This window comes from Mixophyes fleayi, chromosome 1 (genome assembly GCF_038048845.1).
Source record: "Mixophyes fleayi isolate aMixFle1 chromosome 1, aMixFle1.hap1, whole genome shotgun sequence".
Lineage (NCBI taxonomy): Eukaryota > Metazoa > Chordata > Amphibia > Anura > Limnodynastidae > Mixophyes > Mixophyes fleayi.
This window is the reverse complement of record NC_134402.1, coordinates 162,467,354-162,492,985: the sequence shown is the minus strand read 5'-3', so window position 1 is coordinate 162,492,985 and position 25,632 is coordinate 162,467,354. Positions and strand designations below refer to the sequence as shown.

The window sequence follows — 25,632 nt, the reverse complement described above, 5'->3', positions numbered from 1 at the left end:
ATACAATGGAAGCAAATGTTGGATACTACACATTTGTACTTAGTTAATAAATAACCCCATTGTGTAGTTAGTAATCATTCCGAAAGTTGACTGAGAATGAAAAAAACAAAATACACATGTAATCTGGCCGTTAAACATACTTATAGCTCTCAAATAAGGTAAAACTCTTATCCCATTAATTGGAGTGCACAAGGAGTCAGAATTAAGATAAAGTAAGAGTGAGTTGAACATTTTAGGTGGGAAAAAGTTCTGAACATATGAGCTGTAACATTGATTATTTGTGGGAAAGTCAGGATTACCTTCTGTGGTAACTGGCTCAGAGCAGCAGCAATGACATTACTTCTTTCATCTGTCATGTTTTTAACAAAAGAGCCAAGGGAAAATACCACAATGCCATGATCTCCAGAGCTTTGGACAATGTTTTCCATTTCCTTTAATAAAATAAAATACATGAAAACGGTTATATGTTATTATTTACATAAACTCAAAACAATAATACAAAATAGCAGTCTAGAATATAAAGTTGGCTGTGAACATTCACCTTCCCTAGCAAACACACCTCTACGTACATACACCAATTACAACACACACTTCACCTACACATAGACACTTATTAATATGTACCCACAAAAAATGTACAGTTTCTATTACCTTCAGCAGTTAAAACATTCCCTCCATTAGTAGGCTCAGCTCATCTTTTTCAGCTATGCTCTAAGCCCCACCTTATCTTCTCCAGAAACTTCCTCTACTCTGTCAGTAGAGTGGTAAGAATCGATTTGGTTAATTCTAGAATTCAGCCAAATTTTAAAAATTTGCTGAAAAGATAACATCCACTAGAGAATTGGTTTGTTTTCCTATCTAATAAATAAATAAAATAATCAAGAAAAAAATAGGCCGCGTGGCCCAGCTACCAAATTCTCAGCCAGCACAAGCACGTTCTGGATTTCACTATAACGGGGATGCAAAAAACAGCAAGCCCACCCTCCCCCTTCAAGAGGCTTAGGTCCCTAAGAATTCTGCCCATTATAGCAAAAGTTAAAAAAAAAACACAAACACAATTTGAAAATAATGTCTCCTCAAATCTTGATATACCATTGTATTAAATATTTTAAATATATAATTTCTTGATCTATCATAATGCAAATGGAAAATGAAATCTACTTTTCGTATTTTTTGATCCGTTGTACAATGAAAAAACAAAACAAAAAACTCTCCAGAAAATAATGACCCACTGGTAATCTAGATATGACTGCAGTCAAATGGTCAAAGCTGGTAGTCCCAAAGGTTTCCCTTGACCAGCAGAATGCTATTCTAGGGGTTACAGTCTTTTTAATTACCCCAAGCAAGGGGTTCAGGAATAGCCCAAATGCTTAACAATATGGGCCTAGTAACCTCTGGAGGTAGTACACTGGATTTTGCACCAACTCACATCTCCGCTTTCGTAATACATTGATCACTTTTTGCAAACTATAGTTCAACAACAGAAGTCACATCTGAGAGATACTATGCATATACTGAACCTTCTTAGTGAGGTCAAGTGGGAAGATCATTTCATATTAGTCACAAGTGATGTGTGCACACTTTACACCTGTATCAACCATACAGATGGTATTAAGAGAGTACGAGATTTTTCTTGGAAAAAGACTCTAACATTCCGTCCGCCCAGATAGAATTTATCATTAAAGGAATACACTTCATACTTACCCACAACAATTTTTGGTTTCAGGATTCTCATTATTTACAGGAAAGAGGAACAGCCATGGGGACCAAGTTTGCGCCAAGCTACGCGAACCTCTTCATGAGTAAATGGGAGAAGGAGAAAATTTGGTCAGATCGTGGCTTGGTGTCAAACTTGGTCCTCTGGAAACGGTTCATAGATGATATCATTTTCATTTGGAGGGGAGGAGAAGATTCACTAAAACAGTTTATTGATGGCATGAACACTCCACAAAAGAACCTTGAATTCATTACCACCTTCAGCCAAAAGAAAGTAACCTTTTTGGATTTGGATATCCTCATGGAGGGGGGAAGATAGAAACAAGAACACACTTCAAGGAAGTAGATTGCAACAGTTTTATACCTATGAATAGTCATCATCATCTGAATTGGTTGGAGAATATCCCTCGAGGCCAATTTATGAGGATAAGGAGGAACTGCTCTAATTTGAATACCTTCAAAGAACAAGGGGAGATTGTCAAATCTAGATTTTGTGAGAGAGGTTATGATGAAGTAAAGGTGGAACAAACAATGGAAGAGGTCAGTTGCTACACTAGAGAAGACCTCCTCAAATATAAAGAGGAAGGAAATAAGCCAAGGGACAACATCGGACCCGCCCATCTCTAGCTTATACACACCAATTACTGCAAGCCGCGGTTCCCAGAACGAGTGATGCAGGAATATAGGTGGAGCCAGATATGTAAGGATAATGACAATAACAGGTAAAGTTCACTGAAGACAATAACGATGAGAAAGTTAGTTGATACATTGAGAAGAGCAATCCAATGGAAATGGTATCGATGAAGAAGCAGTAGATCCGTTCAGACGGTAACTCAGAGCAACAACAGCAGAACCACTGATACAGCGACAGTTCAATAGAAACAAATGTGATGAAGAACAAGCTGATCCATTTAGATGGTAACCCAGAGCAACCGCAGATGAGTTACTGGTACAGAGCAGTTCAATAGACACAAATATGTTGAAGAACTAGTTGATCCCTTTAAGTGGTAACTCAGGACTACGGTAGAAGAATAGATGGTATGGCAACGATTCAGTAGAAACGGAAATAATAACAGAATTAACTGATCCGTTTAAATGATAAACAACCACAGTTGGATTGCAGCAATAGTTCTGTAGAAACAGCAATAATGAAAGGCTTGGTTGATCCATTTAAGTGGTAACACAGGTGACAGCAATGGAGTACTGATACAGCCACAGTTCAGTGAAACAGCAATAATGAAGACTTAGCTGATCCTTTTAGCTGGTAGTTCAATGCAGCAGGTGAAGGAGGTTCCTAGTGAAGTTAGGAGTTGCAATAGTAAAACGGAGAAGTCCAATGACTGAAGCTGTAGATGAGACACTGAATGCAGCAGTGGAGACCTGATAAGGCGAGAGTTCCAATGAAGGCACCACAGATTAAACACAGCAGATCTTGAAGCATTGATGCACAGCAACCACGGGTAAGTCACACAAGGAGAGCCCAATCCTGACAAGAGTAAGTAACTTGAAGAACAGGATCCAGAGAGCAGGAACTGGGAGGTGTAAATAGCGCTCCAAAAGCACCAGGGCCAATAGGAGCACGTGGGAGATTATAGAGAGAACAATGATTGACACATGCACAGAATGGAGCCAGATTAAGACTGAGACTAAAACACTGGATCCAAGATACCGTGGTCACCGTTTATGAGACAGAGGTAACAATGCCGGTACTCGTCCACGGGGCCGGTGTGTGACATATATGGTAACATTAAAAATAAAAAGACAACAAATAGTATAATACTGTATGAATATCTTTGAAACAAACAAATTTCAAATCAGACTGGGTGCAGATCCCGGAAGAAGCCTTCAACATGTAGCTGGTCTGAGCTGTGTATTGCTGGAAATCAATGCACCAGATGTGATAATCATGACAGGGGAAATCTCCCGCAGGGGATCCTACTTACGAACTTTACTCGTTAATGGGGCATTTCAGATTATTCTTTACTTCTAGAGTTTCGTGATCCAATGCGCATATATAAAGAGAAGAGAATTCTCAGATCGCAAGAGACGGTCAGCATGTTGTTATTATATACCGCGGATAACGTCAATGGTGAGCGTCCTTGTAGATGGTATGTAAAGATCGGTAGGGGTCCAGATAAGCAAATAAAACACCAATTGACATATAAAACACCATGTTTTATATGTCAATTTATCTGGACCCCTACTGATCTTTACTTAGCATCTACGAGGTTGCTCACATTTGACGTCACCAAACGTCAGTCAGGTTGCCCCATTACGTTCTTTTCTCTATAAATTATTTCCGGAGTTAACAACCGGCACAGTGGAGATTGGCAGGTGCCCATATATTGGGAAGTGTGATAAAGGTACAAGACTGGATCAATGAACATTATACAAATATTGAGTTAAGCATCATCTGGTATCTGTGCTTGTGATATATATAAATATATAATGTATATATATATTTCTTCTGCTCATATGGCATGAAAAGTAAGTCCACCTAATTTATGTAATCAAAGTTTTTAAGGATTCACATGTCTTGAGGCAAGTGGATTTTTTTTTAGATTTTTTAAAATGTATTCATGTATTATAAGAATTTGTAAATATTTCTACAATTTTACATGCCATTTCAATCTATTGAGCTTTCTGTACTATTTTGTTTTGTATAACTTTTATTGTGTGTGTGTATAGGAACAGGTAGAATTGTAATTACCTCTGGCAAAGGTTTTGCTGGTTTACAGTGCAGACCTCCTACATACTGAAAGTTAGGAAGCGTTGGTCGTGGATAATCAAAATCCCAGTATGTACGAATGAGCCACAGTTCTGCTTTCCCCATAATTTCACAAACTGATGTGGGTCGACCTGATGAATAAAAATACATAATACTGAAGCCATGTATTAAATATAATGAGGATGACCGTAACTTAATAAAGATCATACTTGAAAGAGCCAATTCATATATCAGGCCGTATGTATGTTACATGGATATGTTTGTTTGTTTTTTAGTCTAATACGGCGGTTCCCAAAGTGTGCGCCGCGGCGCTGTCACTGGGGTGCCGCGAGCCAGCCATAGGAAAAAACAAAGAGCACATATACTTACCAATCCGCGCAGCGCTGGGACCCAGCAGACTCCTCTCTCTCACAGCTGTCACTGACATCGATATTCAGTGACAGCTGCGGGAGAGAGGAGGCTGCTGGGTCCCGGTGCTGTGCGGATTGGTAAGTGTATGTGCTCTTTGTTTTTTCCTATGGATGGCTCGCGGCAGAGGAGTGAGAGGGAGCGGGGCAGACAGCGGGCAGACAGAGGGGCAGACAGCGGGGCAGACAGCGGGCAGACAGAGGGGCACAGCGGGCAGACAGAGGGGCACAGCGGGGCAGACAGAGGGGCACAGCGGGGCAGACAGCAGGCAGACAGAGGGGCACAGCGGGGCAGAGAAATGTGACAGACGGGCAGAGGAGTGTGACAGATGGACAGACAGCAGGCATACAGAGGGGCACAGCGGGGCAGACAGAGGGGCACAGCGGGGCAGAGAAGTGTGACAGATGGGCAGACAGAGAGGCAGAGGAGTGTGACAGAGGGGCAGAGGAGGGTGACAGAGGGGCAGAGGAGGGGGACATCGTGAGAGGGGCAGTGGAGGGGGACACAGCGTGAGAGGGGCAGTGGAGGGGGACACAGCGTGAGAGGGGCAGTGGAGGGGGACACAGCGTGAGAGGGGCAGAAGAGGGGGACACAGTGAGAGGGGCAGTGGAGGGGGACACAGTGAGAGGGGCAGTGGAGGGGGACACAGCGTGAGAGGGGCAGTGGAGGGGAATACAGCATGAGAGGGGCAGAGGAGGGCGACAGCGTGACAGAGGGCAGAGGGGGGACGACAGCGTGACAGAGGGCAGAGGAGGGGACAGCGTGACAGGGCAGAGGAGGGGGGGACAGCGTGACAGAGTGCAGAGGAGGGGGGACATTGTGTGAGAGGGCAGAGGAGGGGGACATCGTGAGAGAGGGCAGAGGAGGGGGGACAGCGTGACATAGAGCAGAGGAGGGGGGACAGCATGACAGAGGGCAGAGGGGGCAGTGTGAGAGAGGGCAGTGTGTCTGGATGCAGAGGGGCAGTGTGTCTGGATGCAGAGGGGGCAGAGTGTCTGGATGCAGAGGGGGCATTTTTGCATACAACTAAATAAGTATTTCTGTCCTGACCTAAATACTTATTACAATTTTTAGACCCAACTAAAACAGGACTGCTCAATAATTATATTGGAGGGGTGCCTTGAAAAAATTTGGAGACTCTAAGGGTGCCGCGAACTGCAAAAGTTTGGGAACCACTGGTCTAATATATATAAATTAGCAGCATATAGAAAGCATACCTATCTTGAGGTAGTGGTTGCGTATGTCAGAAGAAATCTGCCCAACAGCTGTTTAAGTGCCCATGTTGCATCTTTCTCAAGGGCTATAACAAAATAAACAGAGCCGGAGAGCGCTCATGGTGTAATATTTCAAATCACCATATAATATAAAAGGTTCTTTAAGTAAACTGCGTGCAATAAGCAAAATCAAAGGCAGCTTATCTGTATAGGTTCCTTCTGATTCCCCTTCGGACTGCTTGATTTTTTTCACTTTATGAAAAATCCAATGAGGGAGTTAAGGTTGACCTAAAAGACGACAAGCCACACAGTGACCACGCATGTGAAGAATCGTTTAACAAACGTTTATTGTACAAACAGTTAAAAACCCTTAAAACGAGTATAAAAGAGAAGGCTTTTCTGTAACAACGCTGGATGCTGAAGGATGCCAGATGTGGAATACTGTAAGGGATCCGGGCTGGAGACGATGTCACCAGGAGCCTATCATCCATACAAACATCCAGCTGCACAGTAGAATGAAACAACATGTGGGAGGCTACCCTACGCATTTTGTTTTACTTCATCAGGGGTATATATACATACTTTACCGAGTTTGTATCTATTAACCCCGTAGTTTAGACAGTAAAACTGGTGAACAAATATATTGTATTCTAATGCCCTGTGTGCCATTTAATTTAAAAAGCAAGTCCCTAACAAGTGAATTAAAAATAATTATACATGAACAGGACCTCATGTCTGACAACCACAACATATTTTAAAAAAAGCTTCTAAAAAAGGGTTTTTCCAATGTAAAAGTACAAGTTAAAGTGCTTTAAGAGCTTAAAGGTAGGGTTTAACAATTTAATAAAGGCACTGGTAAAGAGGGCAATTTATGAAATGTGGACATTACTGATTTACTGTAATGACTGTTTCCAGAAAGTGAATAATATCTATCCCTTTTTCCAAATATGACCACAACATCCAGGACCTGGCCAAGTAATAACAGAACTGAAGACACCAGGGGGTAAATGTATCAAAGTGTGATTTTGCAACTCCAGCGATTTTCTCGGGAGATTTGAAACTCGCAGATGTATGAAGCTGAGATTTCATGCAAAATCGCCAGAGTTGTGCTTCTGTCAAAATCGCTATTTGCAAAATCGCCAGAGATCAAACTCCCGACTGTTTGCCACTGCAGCTATACAGCTCTCAAATATATGAAGCTGCGAGTTAGCAAACTCAGGAGAGTTTGCTTCAAAACACGCCAGATACAACACGCTGCTTGATAGCAGCGTGTTGTATAAACACATCACAGTTACGCTGCCCTGGCAGTGTTAAAACTGTAAAGAATAGATAAAAGTTAAAAAAAAAAAAAAAGCGTGAGGTCCCCCCTCTATTCCAGCTTAACCCTAGTGCTGCCTGACTACAGCTGGTCCCATGAAAATCGGGGAAAAATTTGCGTGGGGTCCCCCCGATTTTCACTTTACCAGCACTAGGTAAACCAGCCAGGGTTGGCGGCACTATAGCAGTGGGACACACGGCAGGGTTCCCCCTGCCATAATGACTAACCAACCGTAATACAGTAAATAGAGCTTACGCAAGTAACGTAGCTCATTGCGCATGCGCTACGCTACTTGTGTAAGCTATATTTACAGTATTATAGCTTACGCAAGTAGCGTAGCGCATGGCAACACTGTTTTTGGCAACCTGGCTGGCTGGGACTTGTGGTTTCTCAAAACAAAATGGCGTCTGTTTATTATTTTCAATCTTTATCGCCGTATTACCTTACTACCCACAGCCCAGGGGTAGTAGGAAGAGCCCTAGTGCTATCAGCACTGGGCTGGTTCTTTCTAGGGGGGGGCCCGCTCGTTTTTTTCGGCGGACCCCACTCCCTAGGGAATTCAGCCCAGGGCTGAACAGTCTAGGGTTGGTTAGTCATTATGGCAGGGGGACCCCTGGCGTGTGTCCCACTGCTATAGTGCCGCCAACCCTGGCTGGTTTGCCTAGTGCTGGTAAAGTGAAAATCGGGGGGACCCCACGCAAATTTTTCCCCGATTTTCATGGGACCAGCTGTAGGCAGGCAGCACTAGGGTTAAGCTGGAATAGAGGGGGGACTCCACGCTTTTTTTTTTTTTCACTTTGATCTGTTCTTTACAGTATTTACAGCTGCCTGAGCTCCGGCAGCTGTATGACAGGGGCAGTGTAACAGTGATGTGTTTACAACTCACTGTTACAACACAGGAGAGTTTGCCAAACACAGGAGAGTTAGCTAAACTCGGGAGTGTTTACATCGCACAAAATCGCCAGAGATGACCAGCGATTTTGAACATCAGTGTCAAAATCGCAGCTTGATACATTTCAGGTTTTTTTTTTCAAAACTCACGGATAAACACCCGCGATTTAAACACTCTGGCAAACTCGCACTTTGATACATTTCCCCCCAGGTAGTGAACTTTGTATGAAACAGTAAGAGAGGGCAGCAGAGGCTGTCAGCTTTCCTGATTCTGGTAGGACACTCCAAATTTTGAACAAGAAATTGATCTGACTCCAGGGAAAAGTTGTGAAAGTCAAATAATTGGATGAAGTAAACTAAATTAATTAATATTGTTTTACCGTGTGATTGTGATTAGTACACCACATGTTATGATGCAATCGCATGGATTAAAAACACACACATTTACATTCACACTTACACTTGTAAATAATATACATTTATTAAGGTTCCAATCCACATTTATTTATTAGTAAAATGTATTAGAGATTATTTATACATAAATGATAATATATTAAAGATATCTAAAGCTAAGGATATAGGAAATGTATAAAGTTTAGTGTCATTTTGATCTGCATATTACCATCTGGAATCCACTACTATTCGTGAAGCGATCGCTTCCTGTGATCACTACTTATGGAAGATAAAGGATTAATGCTCAAAATTACATTGTGTTTGGCATGCTAATAGGTTGGTGAAAACTGGATTAGGCCAGTTCTCTAAGGCACAATATGCTCTGCTGTTGGAGTGAGCTGGCCACATCTTATCAGAGGAATCCTTTGAACTGACCTATGATTTGCATTATACTGGACTGACCTGAACCCTGAGCCAATGAAGACATCTCTACGTGTTGTCTGTGTACATAGTGACATCATCAGTTTTTTTGTAAATTGAAACTGCATATAAGCAAGTTTCTCTGGCCCATCTATCCTCTACCTTCCTGACTGCAAAACTACATGATCCTGGGCCCAGGAGAAGCGTTAACGAAAATGTAATGTATTCAGTGTATTTATACTTTCCTGTTTTATTGTAATATCATTTATACGTTATGATGGCTTGCTGTAAATCCAGGGCCGCCGAGAGGGGGGCGGGTACTAATTACCCGGGCCCGGGCATGTCAGGGGGCCCGGCCCGGGCCCTTGCGCTGCCGGTTTTTTATTTTTTGGGGTTTTTTTTCAAAATGATTTTTTTTTCTTTCTTCTTTTTTTTTTTTTTTTTTTTTTTTTGCTGGGGGGGGGGGGGCTCGGTCGTTGGTGGGCGGAGCAGGGTAGTTAACAAAAAACCCAAAACATACTCACGTGATCGCGGAGCCGGCATCCCTCCTCTCTGCTGCTCTGTGCTCCATTCAGACTGTCTGAATGCCGGGTGTGACGTCATCATGTCATGCCCAGCATTCAGTCAGTCTGGAGCAATGGAGCACAGAGCAGCAAAGAACAAGAAAGGAGAAAAGGTAAGTGAAGGAAGGAAAACGGGGGGTGGGCACAGAGGGATTAAAAAACGAGGGGGCAGCATGACATAGGGGTTAAAAAATAAGGGGGGGCGTGGCCTGGTAGCCATCAGGAGTAGTCGCATTGAACCCGAGCTCCTCACAAAAGAATTGAGAGAGGTTCCCTATCTTGTTCTTTTCCCGGAGATATTCCCACAAAACACGCCTAACACCCTTGTGGAGCCGTGGGGAAAAAGATTTGGGACTATTGGAACTCCAAGACTAAAAGGCATCAAGTCCCTTCATCTGGCCACCCACACTGAAGTCGGGGGTTTGCCGGCCCGGATCGAGCACCCCCCTGTCTGCCGCAGTCTACCCGGAGGGAGCATAGGTGGAGAAATCAGAGCCCGGACCCTGCGGGGGAGAGACAGCACAGTGGTATCAATCGGGGCGTAAGAAGCGGGCGCCGCTTTACCATCTTTCTCACCTTTTACCTAAGCAGACCCAGGAGGTTCCGACCCAATTGGAGACCCGATTGGAGACCCTCCTCGCTGCGCAGGGACCCTACGAAAATCTCTGCCCCCGGACCAGAAGTGGCGGCCGCCATCAACCCCTTCTCTTCCGGCGGGATATCACTCGCAGTGCCTGCTGGGAGGACTGAGGATCCCGGAAACCACCGCTCTGAGGTAATATCCGGTAATACCGGGCAAGGGGATAATACAATTCATACCCCCCACATCTCAGGATCAGAGTGGCTGTTTCTGCATCCCTGCACAGTGAAACTTTGAGAAGCCAACAGCCCACACCAAGCAGGACCTAAATCTGTCCCACTGAGGCAATCCCCTTTTCCACCACTAGTTCTGGGGTAGCCAGCGCAGTTCTTGTAAAGACCCCACTGACACAGCGAGTCTCTTGAGACCTGAAATCTCTTACAGTCACAGCAACCCCTCTAGCTGCCTATTATCATAAAGCCTCACTCTGGGCTCACTTAAAACTGCATAACATCAAAAAGAAGATTGCTCCCAATAAAGCAGAGGCCAGCAACCCTCACGCGGCTCGCTTCTCCCCCACATTAATCACAATTATACTGCATTACATTCTGGCTCCAGTTCATTGTAAGGGCCGATATCGGAAGACATCCTCAGGGGAACTCTCTCTCCTATTATTCTGATAGCTCAACACAGCTAATGTCTACCTAACTTAGTTGGACTTGTCCTCCATCTGTCTGTCATATTCTCACTATTGGGACGGTCGGAGACTAACATGAATAAACCCGCGGGCAGAGGCCGCCGGGGTGCGGCCTGCGAAATCACGCAGCATTTTACTCGTCATGACAAACCGGGTTCATCCTCCTCTTCCCCCCCTCCCCGCAAGAGTCCCACATCGATGGAGACTCATCAAGCACGTCAAATCCATCCACTAAGGCCGACTTTGCTGAGCTGAGGAACCTAATTGTTGAACGTACCAATGCCTTTTTGGTGGACCTGCAAAAAGCAATAGGGGACCTCAAAACAGAAATGGTCATAATTGCTAAAAGAACGTCAGCTCTAGAAAACAAAATGGAGTCCTCACTCAAATTCCAGAAAGATGCTTCACTGGACTTGGACTTCCTTTTGAAAGAAAACGATTTCTTTAGAGACAAAATGGAGGACATGGAAAACAGGGAACGCCGTAACAATTTACGACTGCGTAACATCCCTGAAAAAAATCGAATCCAAGGACCTTGAGGATTACGTGTGCAAATTTTTTTCCACTCTAGACCCCACGTTATCTAACCAATCAATACAGATTGAAAGGGTCCACAGAGCCCTTAGACCACGGCCGAAGGATACTGACCCCCCACGGGATGTGATCCTACGCCTCCTTTCATACAAGACCAAGGACATTATTTCCAGCGCAGTGAGGAACACTCCATACACGCTCTTTGACGGTATCCGCATACAAGTGTTCCAGGATCTTGCCCCATCAACAACTGCTAAATGCCGCGACCTTAGGGATGTGACACGTACCCTCAGAGAGAATGGCTACAAGTATCGGTGGGGATTCCCTTTTCGCCTGACAGTTGAAGTGGAAGGTCATCAAGAAACGATCCGCACTCCCAACGAAGGGAAGGACCTGATTCACAGACTTAATCTTTCTCGCTCTGACCGACCCTCTGGAGGGGACCCACAAACCTCATCTAGCCAACAACCTCCTTGATTTAACTCTCTGACTCCCTCGCTAGGGAGGATGTTAATGCTTAATGTCATGTGCAAGCTAATGTGTAGGCATAAATCTGCAAATATATGTTTGTGTATTACTTCTTAGAAATAGTGTGACCTGGTTCTCTTAGAAGCTGTTAGATCAATGGGTTTTGTGGATGTTAAACCACCCAGGGGGGCTGGTAGATAAGGATAGCACCTTATACCATTTATGGCAGGATGGCAAATGTGAATGCCTTTGAGGAGATCTCTTGCAAGACAATGAAATCTCACACATGTTTGGGAGGCCCCAGACAGGCTGACTGCAGAGACTGGGTTGTATGTTAATGACAGATTCAAGCTGAATAAGGGCACAGGAAAATATCATATCATTTTCTCCAATATCATACATACCAGAGGCATGTGTGGTATGCAGATGAAGGGAAACTTAGGACCTGTTGTGTGAAGGTAAAATCATGTTCGTAAACCATACTGTTGAAAAATTAGGACGGTGTAAAGAAAACTTGACTTAGAGGTATTCAAACAGCAAAGTCATAAGACCCTAATTTGCATTCTCCCCTCCTGTTGGTTCTGACCTCACAGGGAAGGGGGCTGGGGGGCCCTGTAGCTTGACTTTAAAACTGTATTGAAAATGTAACTCTGGGTTCTTCTGAGGGAGTCAATTCGATATTGAAGAGGTCCCATTTTTCCTGCTTCTCCCGGCAACGGAAACTTGATTCTAAGTGAGGTATCAATTCTGTGTTTTATCCTTTTTATTTTATAAGAAACAATTGCACTCTATTTGTATGTCATTTTATTATCTTTTTATCTTAAGCATTGTGGATGTGTCTTCCATATTAAATTACACTTAATAAGTTCTAGTCTCTGTGTTCTTATGAATTCACGCGACAGTTTGGTCCAGACGCTACCTAATTGAAACTGTGCAAACCTTGTGGTTTAAGTGAACTCTGATTAAAGTAACTTGTGTTGGATTAATGCTAGGGAGAACCAAAGGCTTCCTAAATAAGAGTGTCAGCTCTTATCCGAAAAAACCTTGGTGGTGGTAATTAGTATCGCAAAGCTAGTGTGTGGCATAGATAGGGAAGTATTTAATCATTTTAGACATACCAAGTGGTTGTTGTGTGGTTAACCCTGTGTCACATAAGCGTCACGCAGACTCAGGTGAGTGCTGTTCGTGACACTTAATCTCATTTCTAATTCATATAATATTATGGTTTGTTTTGTCTTTCACGCCATGTTTTTTTCCTTGTGCATTGTTCACATTTGTTCACTCAGGTTTGTTTTTGTTAAGAAAATTTACGCTGCACTGTAGCTATAATCGTTTCTGGTTTGGCCGTTCCACCAGTAATTTACTATGCCTAGATAATACGCAAGACAGACGGGGGACTCTCCTCTTACTCCCCTGGCCACGCACCCACATATATTGGGAGTTATACATTTCTAGTTCTAAAAAAATTTTTTACTTGTATATACGGAACATTAATGCACTCCCGCACCTAGTGCCTTAATTTACAACTTTCAGTAGGTTTGTTTTACCTATCTTTAGTTTATTTTGGTATTCAGGCACTTCTCCTGTGGGCTCCTCCTCTGCCTGTGAGGCCTGAGTCCACTCCCCTTTCCCCCCCGCTTTAAAACCCTATCTTCTTCTCCATTTATTCTTCTTTCCTTCCTGCGCTTTGCTTTCCTTTCACATACTCTTTCCTCCCTTCCCCTTGGTACTCCACCTGTCGAGTTTATCTCTCTCAAAACATTCTTACCCCATACATAACAGCTATGTCTTTTACTACCCTTTCCCTCAACGTGAAGGGACTGAATACTCCCCAAAAAAATGCTCTATGCTGCACCACACTATGCATAATCTAAAAGGTGATATTATTTTCCTACAGGAGACTCATTTCAAGGCCGGCGGCCACCCCTCCTTGTCCTCTAGAAGACACTCCACGGTTTATTACTCATCTCATACTACAAAGAAAAATGGAGTGGCCATTTTACTCCGTAACTCTGTTCCCTTCACCATGTCAGAGATCAAGGACGACCCTGAGGGACGATTTCTGATCTTAACGGGAAGGATTGGGCATCTAGACATCACCTTTGCTAACATCTATGCTCCTAACACAGGTCAGGAGGCTTTTTTTACACACTTCTTTTAAGAATTACACCGCTCACGCAAAGGTATGGTCCTCTTGGGGGGTGACTTCAATACAGTCATGTCCCCCGCAATGGATAGATCAACATCTAAATGCCCCTTCTCATTAGCTTCGCAAACCAAAAATTTACTAAAGCAATCGACCGAGGCCGGCCTTTTTGACATTTGGCGAACACTTTACCCCTCTTCCAGGGACTACACATTCTATTCATTTCCCCACCAATCCTATTCTCGAATAGACATGTTCATGTGTTGTTCTAACCTTTTCCACCACATAAAGAAAGCAGACATAATCCCTAACACCTGGTCTGACCACTCTATACTCTCCCTCTCAGTTGACCTCTTTCAGAACCCCCGGGGCAGAACATCTTGGAGGTTAAATGAGACCTTACTCAAGCTTCCGCACTTTAAAGAGCAAATAGCAGAAGCAATAACAGGATATTTTGACATTAATAATAACCAAGAAGTCTCGTTTCCTACAGTCTGGGAAGCCCACAAAGCAGTAATCCGAGGCAACATTATACAGTTTGCTTCACGCAGGAAGAAAGAGCGCAATGAGACATACAATAAATTATCCTCCCAACTTAAAATCCTAGAAATACAACATAAACAATCGAACTCCCGCTCAATTGGGCAGCAGATCCAAAAAACTAGAGGGGAAATTCAGGCTATATTGGCGGAAAAGACTGAACATCAACTCCGGTGGCTCAATCAGTCCTTTTACGAGAAGGGGAATAAAGCTGACACACTTCTGGCCAACAGAATTAGAGCTAAAAGAGCATCCCAAACAATCACTTCAATTAGGAACAAGAAGGGAAACATATCTTATGATCCCAGGATTATCAAAAGCACCTTTCATGAATATTACAAAAACCTTTATAATTTGCACAAAGACCAGCACACCCCTGATACCCCCTCCCAGGTCATCAAATCATACTTAGACAAATGCTCGCTGCCCACTCTGTCCCCCCACCAGACCACATCCTTGAACCAGGAAATCACTGGTGAGGAAATTACCTCGGCCCTGAAATCACAAAAAAAATCTAAAGCCCCCGGCCCTGACGGTTTCATGATGTTTTATTATAAAACATTCTCTAAAGAGCTTGTCCCCCAATTGACCCACTTATTCAACAATATATTACATGGCGGTAAATTTCACGAAGAATCTACCCGCTCTACCATAGTGGTCATCCCCAAACCAAATAAGGACACGTCTCTATGCTCTAATTATCGCCCCATCTCATTAATTAATGCGGATGTAAAACTATTCGCTAAAGTACTGGCAAATAGATTAAACAACTACATGTCGACCTTGGTGTTCCCGGACCAAGTTGGTTTCATCCCCTCTAGACAGGCCCTGTACAACACGAGGCGCACCATAGACATCATGACCCATGTTAACCAACATAAAATACCCACAGTCGTCCTAGCCCTCGATGCTGAAAAGGCATTCCATAGGCTTTCCTGGCCCTTCATGTTCAGCACACTCAATCATTTTGGTCTGAAGGGGGAATTCATGTCGGCTATCCGAGCCCTATATCATCGCCTCTCCTCGTCAGTCTTGACGAATGGTTTACTGTCCCCCACCTTTTCTCTGGGTAACGGCACAAGACAAGGGTGTCCTTTATCACCCCTATTGTATGCATTATGCATCGAACCCTTAGCTGCTGCCACAAGGCGGAACCCAGACATTTCTGGGATCCGGATTGGTCCCCGACACTTCAAGATTTCGCTATTCGCTGATGATGTCCTTCTGACACTCTCCAACCCCCTTATTTCGCTCCCAAATTTACTTGAGGAACTAAAAGTATATGGCTCCCTGTCAGATTATAAAATAAATAATTCCAAATCAGAGGCTCTTTCGCTTCAAACATCCGACACGGTAAAAAGTATCTTAGAGTCGTCATTTAAATTCCAATGGTGCCCGAAAGCGGTCCGTTATCTAGGGGTTCAGATCACCAAAGAATACAGCCAACTGTTTAGCGCTAACTACACCCCCCTTCTAAATTCCATTAAGAGTAATCTCATGAGATGGGATCCGTTGTTCATCTCCTGGTTTGGTAGAATAAATGTAATAAAAATGAATGTTCTTCCCCGAATTTTATATTTGTTCCAAACACTACCTATACCAGTTCCAGGGGCATATTTAGCGAATCTTCAACTAATTTGTAGTAGATTTATTTGGCAGGGGAAAAAAATCGAGACTCAAAAGGTCCTGTCTAGCCAAACATTCACAATCGGGAGGATGTAGATTACCACTTTTTGACCAATATTACCATGCGGTCGATCTAAGCCATATTATTTCTTGGCAGACACCCCCGGGAACCAAGAGGTGGGTTGACCTCGAAAATGCACTCACACCAGAACACATTCTTAACTTCTTACCCTGGCTTCCCCACAGCCAGAGGCCTGCCTCAGTCTACTCTCACCTCACTATACAGCTTACACTTGACCTATGGGACAAACTACACAAAAGATGGAAACTAACTTCGTATCCCTCCCCTCTCAAGCCACTCTGGCATAATCCAGACTTCCCCCCTGGTAACACCAAATCTTACGCAGCACCTTGGCAAAAAGCGGGGATTACTCAATTCGCCCATATTTTAGGGATATACGCCCCCCAATCCTTCCCGGATCTAAGAGAAAAATTTAAACTCCCGGCGTCCTTGTTTTTTGCTTACATCCAAATTAGAAGCTTTATACAATCAAACTGTAAAACGACTAAACTACGTAGCCCTACGCCCTTTGAGAGATGTTGTATCAACCGAGTTGGAGCCCAGGGACTGATATCCTTGATCTATCATGTATATCTAAAACCAGAAAGTAGTCCCATCGAGTCTGCTTGGGAACGTGATATTGGCAAAACTCTGGACCAGGAGGGATGGTCCCGGCTTAGAACCAGGATCTCTAAGATATCCATCAACACATCGATTAAAGAAAATACATTTAAGGTATACACAAGATGGTACCTGGTTCCCACAAGACTTCATAAAATGTATCCAGGTACATCAGACCTCTGCTGGAGGTCCTGTGGTGGAGTGGGGACTTTTTATCACATATGGTGGACATGCCCCTTCATATCCGATCTATGGACCCAGGTTTCCGATTTAATCTCTAAAATTTTGAAGGTCGTGGTTTCTCCGGACCCTCTGGTTATGTTATTATGCTCTCGTGACAAATCACTCAATAAGTTCAGTAACAAGTTAGCACAAAATATATATGCTGCGACACGTCTCCAAATAGCTAAGAATTGGAAAACATCTCACCCACCGAACATCCAAAGTATAACCTCCCGGGTTTGGTACATAGCCTCAATGGAATACATCACAAGCCTTCTTCATGACAAAGTCAGCAATTTTCATAAGATCTGGGATTCCTGGTACACCTTCCATCAGTCCCCTATGCCCGCCACCCAGTAAATTGTTTCACCTCTACGCCGTGGTCTTCTAACCCCCTGTGCCATCACTCCTTTTAGATATGATCGTTCTTTGTTTTTTAATGTACCCCTAATCCATCACAAAGGTAAACTCCAATTCTTTATCTCAATCTACTCACTAGCTACTCCCCTGTGATATGCCACCCTCTGAAGGCGGGTTGCGCAGGTCGCTCCCCCTTAGGAGAATACGTTGAATCCTTCCTATTTTCTTTCCTTCCCCCCCTCTTTTTCATTCCTTTTCCCTCTCTTTTTCCTCTCCTCCCCCCTCCCTTCCTTTTTAACTAAAAGAAATATAAAAAACAACAAAAGAGAGTCTAGGGTAATAAAGGAAAGAAAGGGTGCAATTTATACTGTAGTAAAGAGTAATTCCCCTTACATTCTCAGATTTTGTACCGTATTTTATACCTTTGGAATTGTTTGCTCCTCCTTTCTTTCCTGTTCCCCGTTTTTGTTGCTACACTTGTATTGTTGTCAAAAATAAAGAGTTAAAAAAAAAATAAAAAAAAATAAGGGGGGGCACAGAGGGTTTAAAAAACAGGGGAGGCAGCATGACAGAGGGGTTAAAAAATGAGGGGGGGCACAGAGGGGGTAAAAAACGGGGAGGCAGCATGACACAGGGTTAAAAAACGAGGGGGGGCACGGAGGGGTTAAAAACAGGGGGGGGCAGCATGACAGAGGGGTTAAAAAATGAGGGGGGGCACAGAGGGGTTAAAAACAGGGAGGCAGCATGACAGAGGGGTTAAAAAACGGGTCAGCATGGCACCGTTGGGTTTAAAAAACAGGGGACAGCATGGCACAGTGGGGTTAAAAAATTGTGGGCAGCATGGCACAGTGGGGTTAAAAAGGGGGAGAGGCATAGCACAGTGGGATTGAAATAGGGGGGGGAGCAGCATAGTATAGTGTGATGAAGGGGAGCCAAGTGAAGGGGGCAAAAGCAGCATGGAGGGCACAGTGTGATCATAAGGCATGACGATGATGAAGGGGCACATTATTGTAATATTGGAGCTGGAGGAAGGCCTAATTATTAATCGTGGATGGTATTGATTTAACGCCAGGGTTGTTTGGAATTATCTAAATGTAGCTATTTTTTTCCAAATAGGGCCCCCAGCATTCCATGATCCAGACAAGCCGCAACTAAAGAAACCTGCAGCCACAGGTGGTGAAAGTGAGAACAGGTAGGAGAGAGCAGGACAGTATGTGAAATGTTGTGATTCTAGTAGTGACAATGTCACTTTTTGGTGAGTGTTGTGCCCAATGTAAGGTGCAGGCCAAGACTGAACTCTTTGTGTACACACTGCATTTTTTATATACTACACTGTGGTGCTAGATGTCCTGAAAGTCAGGAGTGCTTGGACATATGTGACGCTCGGGCGAATTGAGAGCCTAGTGATTTTGATGTGTTAGCCACGCCCCAATGGCGCATTTGCCATGCCCCCAAATGTATGACCACACTTCCCAAAAATTTTGCGCAATTTTTTTTAGCATACTCGACTCTAAGGGGGGGGGGGGGGGGCATGAATTTGTTGTACTGGGGCCCTGAATTCCTCTCGGCAGCCCTGTGTAAATTCTGCTATATTTTGCAATTAAATATCTTTGCGAGTTGGAACCACAATAATCGCATTGGACAATGTTTATTGGTAAGCAATAAAATGAACTTAATACAGTCTGGATATCTTGCTTCATGTCCTGTTCTCCCTATATACCAATAAAGCAAATCTTAAACTGCTGATGTCTGGTGGAAAAAGGGTCAGAGTGCTGCACTGCATAACCAACTCACACTGCTGCTGCATGAAGTGAGGTCTGTGCACCACTGACATCATTAGTGAGTCACCAGCACTCTTCACAGAGCTCCTTTTCACATGGAACTACAGATGTCAGAGCTGCAGTGAAGAGCCTTCCTTCACCAGACACAGCAGTAGGTTGGAACCTCTGGTGATGAGGAGAGGGAACTTGGGGCACATGTAACAAGGGGAGAATGTTGGAGGACCATATGTGTGACATTTGTTCCCCCAACCATTCTTCCTTTGTCACATATAAGAGGCATGGTTGGGAAAGTAATACTTTCACACACAGGCCTTCAAGTTTCATAAAATATCACAGTCCTCTTGTATATAGAATTACTGTGGCCTGCAGTGCCCATAGTTCTATATCCAAAATTTATAAACCAGCTGTGTTGGAACTATCCACTGCCATGTCAGTGGCTAGTTGGGACATGTGAATTAGAGCAAGAATGTTTTAGCAAGATTTTTTAAATATTTATATATACTGGATATAGAATTACTGGGATGGAAACATGCAGTCACAGTTCATATCCAGTCTACATAAACCTGTAAAAAATATAAAATCATATTATTTAAACATCATCTATAGCTGCTTATAATGTACAGTATGTGTAGCACAAATCCCTAAGTTAATCGATAATTTTGAGTGGGCTGGTCACACCCTCTCCACAGGCTGACCACCAGTGGCTGGGCCACTATGATCGGGATCCCTATCATTGGTTTCCCTGGTGGGCCTTCATGCCCCATTCAGGCACTTGGACCCACACTATTCTGGTGATAATCCTCCCCAAGGGGGCCTGTGATGGTCACTTCTCCTAGGCTGACAGGTAGGAGAAATTTGAAAGTAAAACTGCAATTGTTGCCAATGGTCAAGAGGTTCAGCTTGCCTAACCAGAGCTATTGAAAACCATCTAGTTCAACAATGAGGTGTACTGTCTAAATCAGTAATGAGGGTCTCATGCGTGGTTCTATTAGAGGTGCCTGGGGAAAGCCCCAAAAGGGTTATTGGTATGTAGCTGAAAGTAGAATGCTCACTTGATCATTATTAAACATATCAAAAAATTTAAAACAACTTATGTGTCACATGACACATGATAGTGAGCAGAGAGTCTTTGAAACGCCCCTCTGAGCTCTGTGAACTGTAAAAATCATCCCCTTCCTCCTGCTTCACAGGACAAACTGAGAGCAGTGGGCCATTGTATGACTGGGAAGAATATTTTTTTTGTAACTTCCAAAGAGATTTTGAAAAGGAGATCTTGATTTGTATTAGTTGCATGCTTAAAAATGTACTTAACATGCTATTTAAAGAAAAAAATAAACCTATGTGGGATTGCTGCTTTAAGCTCCTGAAGTTTGTTGGCCAACAAAGCTAGCTAACTTAGGGAAAAAAATAAATATAGGAGCACTTTATATGTGATCCCCCTGCATAGAAGAATGAAGAGTAGACAGTTCAAATACAAACTTACAATTTATTATTTAATAAACAGTATAAAACCCAAGAAAGTAGTTGAACAGGTTACTATTCAAAGTCGTGTCAAGAGCACCTAAAATATTACATTAGTAATTTATAGAAAGGATCTCTCTCTCTATCTATATATCTATCTATCTATATCAATGCTGGCCAGCTGTTATACAGTAGTTGCCAACAATTGTCTAAGAAGTGGTAACAATGATATTCTCAGTAAACGCACAAGTCAAAGACAACTGTTAATATCTCATCCAGAAGCAGATGTTAAATTTGTAAAGTAAACAGTGCAACTCTAAAAATCTAGTAAAAATGCAAATCTACCATACAAGTTACACAAATGTAAAGACAGTCATTTGTAACGTGGCTGACTGCAAACTGCTGAAGCTTTGATTCTTAAACGTATGCTTCCCATTCTTTCTATATAAAAAAAGCTGGGAGCTAGCATATTTCTAAGACTATTAGACTTTATGAAAACCCCTAGTGCTCGATCAGCTAGGAATTGTTTTAAAATCTCATCAAATTTTAACATACTTTTTATTAATAATATTCTGAATGATAATTTGAATATGAGTTATGCTGTTAAATTAGTCTTAATAGCTTGGGCACCAATAGAGAATTTCCTTTTATTTCTGAAACCTCCTGTAAAATATTACTCAGCAAACAAACATTTTACCTGCTTGTTCAACAATTGCTTTACCTTTGGAGGAACTGACCCTTCAGAATATTATCCTTCTATATCTTCAAATCTTTGATCTTATAGTTAATATAATTACTGCAGTCCACTTCTTTTTGCAATGTCTCAGTGAGTATCTTATCACCCTTTGATGACATGGTGATATTAAGTGACTGTGAGTACTTATGAACATAAAACCGAAAACACTCCACAGAGACTGCACTGACCAAGGTTGTCAATGATTTTATCACAGCAAAAATTGAAGGCCATTACTCTCTTCTAATTCTCCTGAATCTCTCTGTTGCATTTGACACTGTTGACCACTCTCTCCTCATACAAATGCTACAATGCTTAGGTCTTGAAGGCACTGTCCTATCCTGGGGCCTGATTCATTAAGCTTCTTAAATGAAGAGGATCCTTATTTCAGTCTCCTGGACAAAACCATGTTACAATGCAAGGGGTGCAAATGAGTGTTCTGTTTTGCATATAAGTTAAATACTGACTGTTTTTTCATGCAACACACAAATACTTGATAGCTTATTTGTACACTGAAAGTTCATATGTGTGTGTTACATGAAAAAACAGTCAGTATTTAACTTATGTGCAAAACAGAACACTCATTTGCACCCCTTGCACTGTAACATGGTTTTGTCCAGGAGACTGAAATAAGGATCCTCTTCATTTAAGATCCTTAATGAATCAGGCCCCTGGTTCTCATCCTACCTATCTAATCGCTCTTTCAGTGATGATTTCTCTGGATCCATGGATCCACCTCTGCTTCCTTTATCAGTTGGAGTACTACAAGGCTCAGTCCTAGGTCCTTTGCTAGTCTTTATCTACACCACTTCTCTTGGAAAACTAATAAGCTCCTTTGGATTTCAGTATCATCTCTATGCGGATGATACACAAATCTATCCTCTCCTGATCTCTCACCATCTGTGTTGTCTCGCGTTACTGACTGTCTTTCTGCCATTTCATCTTGGATGTCTTCTCGCCAACTCAAACTCAATCTTTCAAAAACTGAATTAATAATATTCCCACCCAAAAACAGAAGCTTCCTGCCTGACATTTCTATTCCCGTTGATAACATGACCCTAAATCCCATCCCGCAAGCTTGCTGCCTAGGTGTAATCCTTGACTCACAACTATCCTTTATTCCCCACATCGACTCTATATATAAATCATGTTACATACATCTAAAGAACATTTCCAGAATATGCAAATATCTCACACAAGACACTGCAAAAACCTCAATTCATGCACTCATCTTTTGCATCGACTATTGCAATTCCCCCCTTACCGGTCTTCCCAAAATCAGACTTGAACATCTACAATTCATTTTGCACACAGCGGCTAGATTGATTTCCCTTGCAAACCGTTCTACCTCTGCTGAGCCACTCTGTCAGTCTCTACATTGGTTGCCTGTTTTTCAACGAATCCAATATAACATTTTTCGACTAACCTACAAGGCCGTCAACAAAATTACACTGGCATACATCTCCTCACTTGTTTTAAAATATCTCCCGACTCGAAACCTCAGTTCTGCATAAGATCTGCGTCTCTCTTCCACTCTGATCACATCCTCCCGTTCCCAGTTACAGGACTTTTTTTGGGCTGCACCAACTTTGTGGAATTCCCTCCCTCACACAATAAGACTTTCCTCTAGTCTTCAAACTTTCAAGCGTTCTCTGAAAATCCACCTCTTCAGACAAGCTTAAGAAATTTCTCAACCAGCATCTTAATCTCCTTCGGTTACTCTATTACCACCCTCTACACAGCTAACACAAAAGTTAAACAACTCTCTGACCAACATTGCTGTGTGATCACACAGCCCACTCAATACTTTTTACCACTGCATTCTAGCTGAACCAATGTGCAATATGATGTAGCACGTGTCCATGTGATTCAAACTCTCATTGTCCCATAGATTGTAAGCTTGTGAGCAGGGCCTTTTTGCCTCTCTGTCTGTATGTATTATCCAGTATTATTTTATTAATGTTTTTTTCCCAATTGTAAAGCACTACGGAATTTGCTGGTGCTATATAAATAAATGTTGATGATGATGATGACGAAGTGTTAGTATTAAGGTGCTCTAATCTCTTAAGTCCTTTTCCCAGCAGGGGTCCCACTTGGACAGGCTGTGGGTTCCGTTGGGCTAGTAGGGGTGGAAACAGCCTCTACAGGCTCACCTTCACTAGTGAAGAAAGTCAGCTGGGTCTCAGGACGATTAGGGACACGAGTCTGGGGTGCTGGGGCTGTGAGACAGTTCATCCTTAGGTTACCGTTTTATCCGGAGCTGTAGCTGGTAAGAGGTACCCGGAGGACATTGGCTTTTGGGGGTGAGTAGAAGAGGGGTGTCCCCCTGATTGTACAATCCTTTGGGGTTGGCTGTTAACAGCCACATATTGATTCACCAGCTGGGCGGCTGCTTTCAAGGTGCCTGGCTTCCTGTCCAGCACTCATTCTTTCACCTCTGGTGCGCAATGGCGGTGAAACTGTTCTTAGCACATTAAATCTTTACCTCTTCCACGGTCTGGGCCCTAGCTCCACGCACCACTTCCTGGCCGACTTCCGCAGCAACTTGGCAGATTCCTCATGGATCTCCTGGAGGTTCTTGGCAAGGTCCTGGAACTACTGACGATAGATCTCTGGAGTAATAGTGTACCATTTAAGTCTCCTTTTTACTATATCATAGTCCGCACAGTCTTCTGAGGGCACACCATGATAGGCCTCCACTGCACGTCCTTGCACTGTGGGCTTGACTTATTCCATTCTGGTTACAGCATATAGTCTGCATGTCCTTTCAAAAACTTGCAGGTTCTCATCAACATTTCAAACACTGTCCTCAAGTTTAGGGCAAGGCAAATATGAGAGTCCTGATCCTCTAGTGGGCGCCTCCCCACCGGGCTGCATGACTGGCGCCCTTCCCTCTTGGCACCATGCCTCGATGACCTCTGCCCGCTCAGCTTCTGATGCCTTGTCCCCTAAGGCCACTAACTCGATCCTTAGTCCGGCCTCCCTGTACTCATCATAGGACAGAGGGACTGGTTCTGCTGGCACAGTCTGTTGAGAAGAGGATGCTGCTGTCTTGGGTTCTAGTTTGCCTTGTTCCCAGTCTTCAACTGGGCCACCACCTAGGCCACTGTCATCAGTTTCCTTCAGGGTACCATGATGTAGGTGCTATTCTCTCAGTGCCGCTTTCATCTCCGCCCTGTTTGGCGAATGCTGGATATCAATGCCATTGGCACTGCACAGAGTCTCAAGGTCTGCCTTGGGCAAATTGACGTAATCAAACATGATGTGCATTTACCTGGCTGCAGTTATTCCTTGCTGGAAAACCTCAGCTCTCCTGACTGGTGCACGAAAAGCCGCCTGGGGTTATCCCACTTCTTGCCACTAGAAATCTGTGACAGGATGGACCTCTTATGCCACCCTGCCCGTGTGCTGCTGGGAACTGGCTGGACTTGCATTACCACAGTCCTTCTTTCTTAATCCCAAATTGCACCCTTCTAACTGCAGTAGGAGGAGCCTGCTGTCACCACTAGGCTCCTTCAACAGTGCCTAGAACCATTTTCTTCTGGGTAACTTTCGCTGCTTTAGGTGAGGGTTGCTGTGGATGGTTCCTCCTCGCCTATCACACTGGTCAGTAATAAAAGCTAGTGGGCAGAGCATTGGTAGTGGAATTCTATGTCCCAACCTCAGAACAGCCGGATTGCAGCTTAGATTGGTCTAATCTGTAGGTCACAGGAATTGCCGCAGGTAAGTAGGCGTCAAACCAGGATTTTAAAGCAATGATGTTTATTAACTTAAGTGTCCTAATAAGGACAGTTACACTAGTTTGTGGTACCAGTGATCTCAGAAGGTACAGATGGAATAATGATATTACGTTTCATGGTCAAACATTTCACTTTTTATACAGATTTACACAGATACCCTGGTAAGAGGTAATCCATCCTCCTGCCCCCCTAACCAATGCAGGTGCCTCAGGCAGCCTCTCTCTAATCTTGCTTTTAACGCAATTTAACTTGCAAAATTCACATTAATCTATGATCACTTCCATCCCGAGTCTTACACACATAGGAAGTCTACACGGAAGACTAATTACCCCTCCTGTGCGTTCAGGCTCAGCAGACGTGTTGGTCACTCAGCGATGAAACTGTCTCCAGACAGTTGCAAAAACACATCCC

General features: G+C 43.3%; 1 protein-coding gene across 2 annotated transcripts in view; it reads right to left on the bottom strand.

The window, feature by feature from the left end:
• The window catches only part of LOC142144244 (UDP-glucuronosyltransferase 2B31-like), a 67,264-nt gene that overhangs the window by 18,439 nt on the left and 23,193 nt on the right, over positions 1-25,632 (bottom strand). Inside the window, exons 1-3 of one of the 2 annotated variants that reach the window (XM_075202866.1) lie at positions 6,070-6,171; positions 4,427-4,575; positions 300-431 (exon numbers count right to left, since the gene is read on the bottom strand). In XM_075202866.1, the coding sequence (XP_075058967.1) occupies positions 300-431; positions 4,427-4,549 (255 nt within the window). In that variant the 5' untranslated portion in view covers positions 4,550-4,575; positions 6,070-6,171. Of the gene's footprint in view, positions 1-299; positions 432-4,426; positions 4,576-6,069; positions 6,172-25,632 lie in introns of those variants that run through there. The other variant, XM_075202859.1, reaches the window with a different exon arrangement.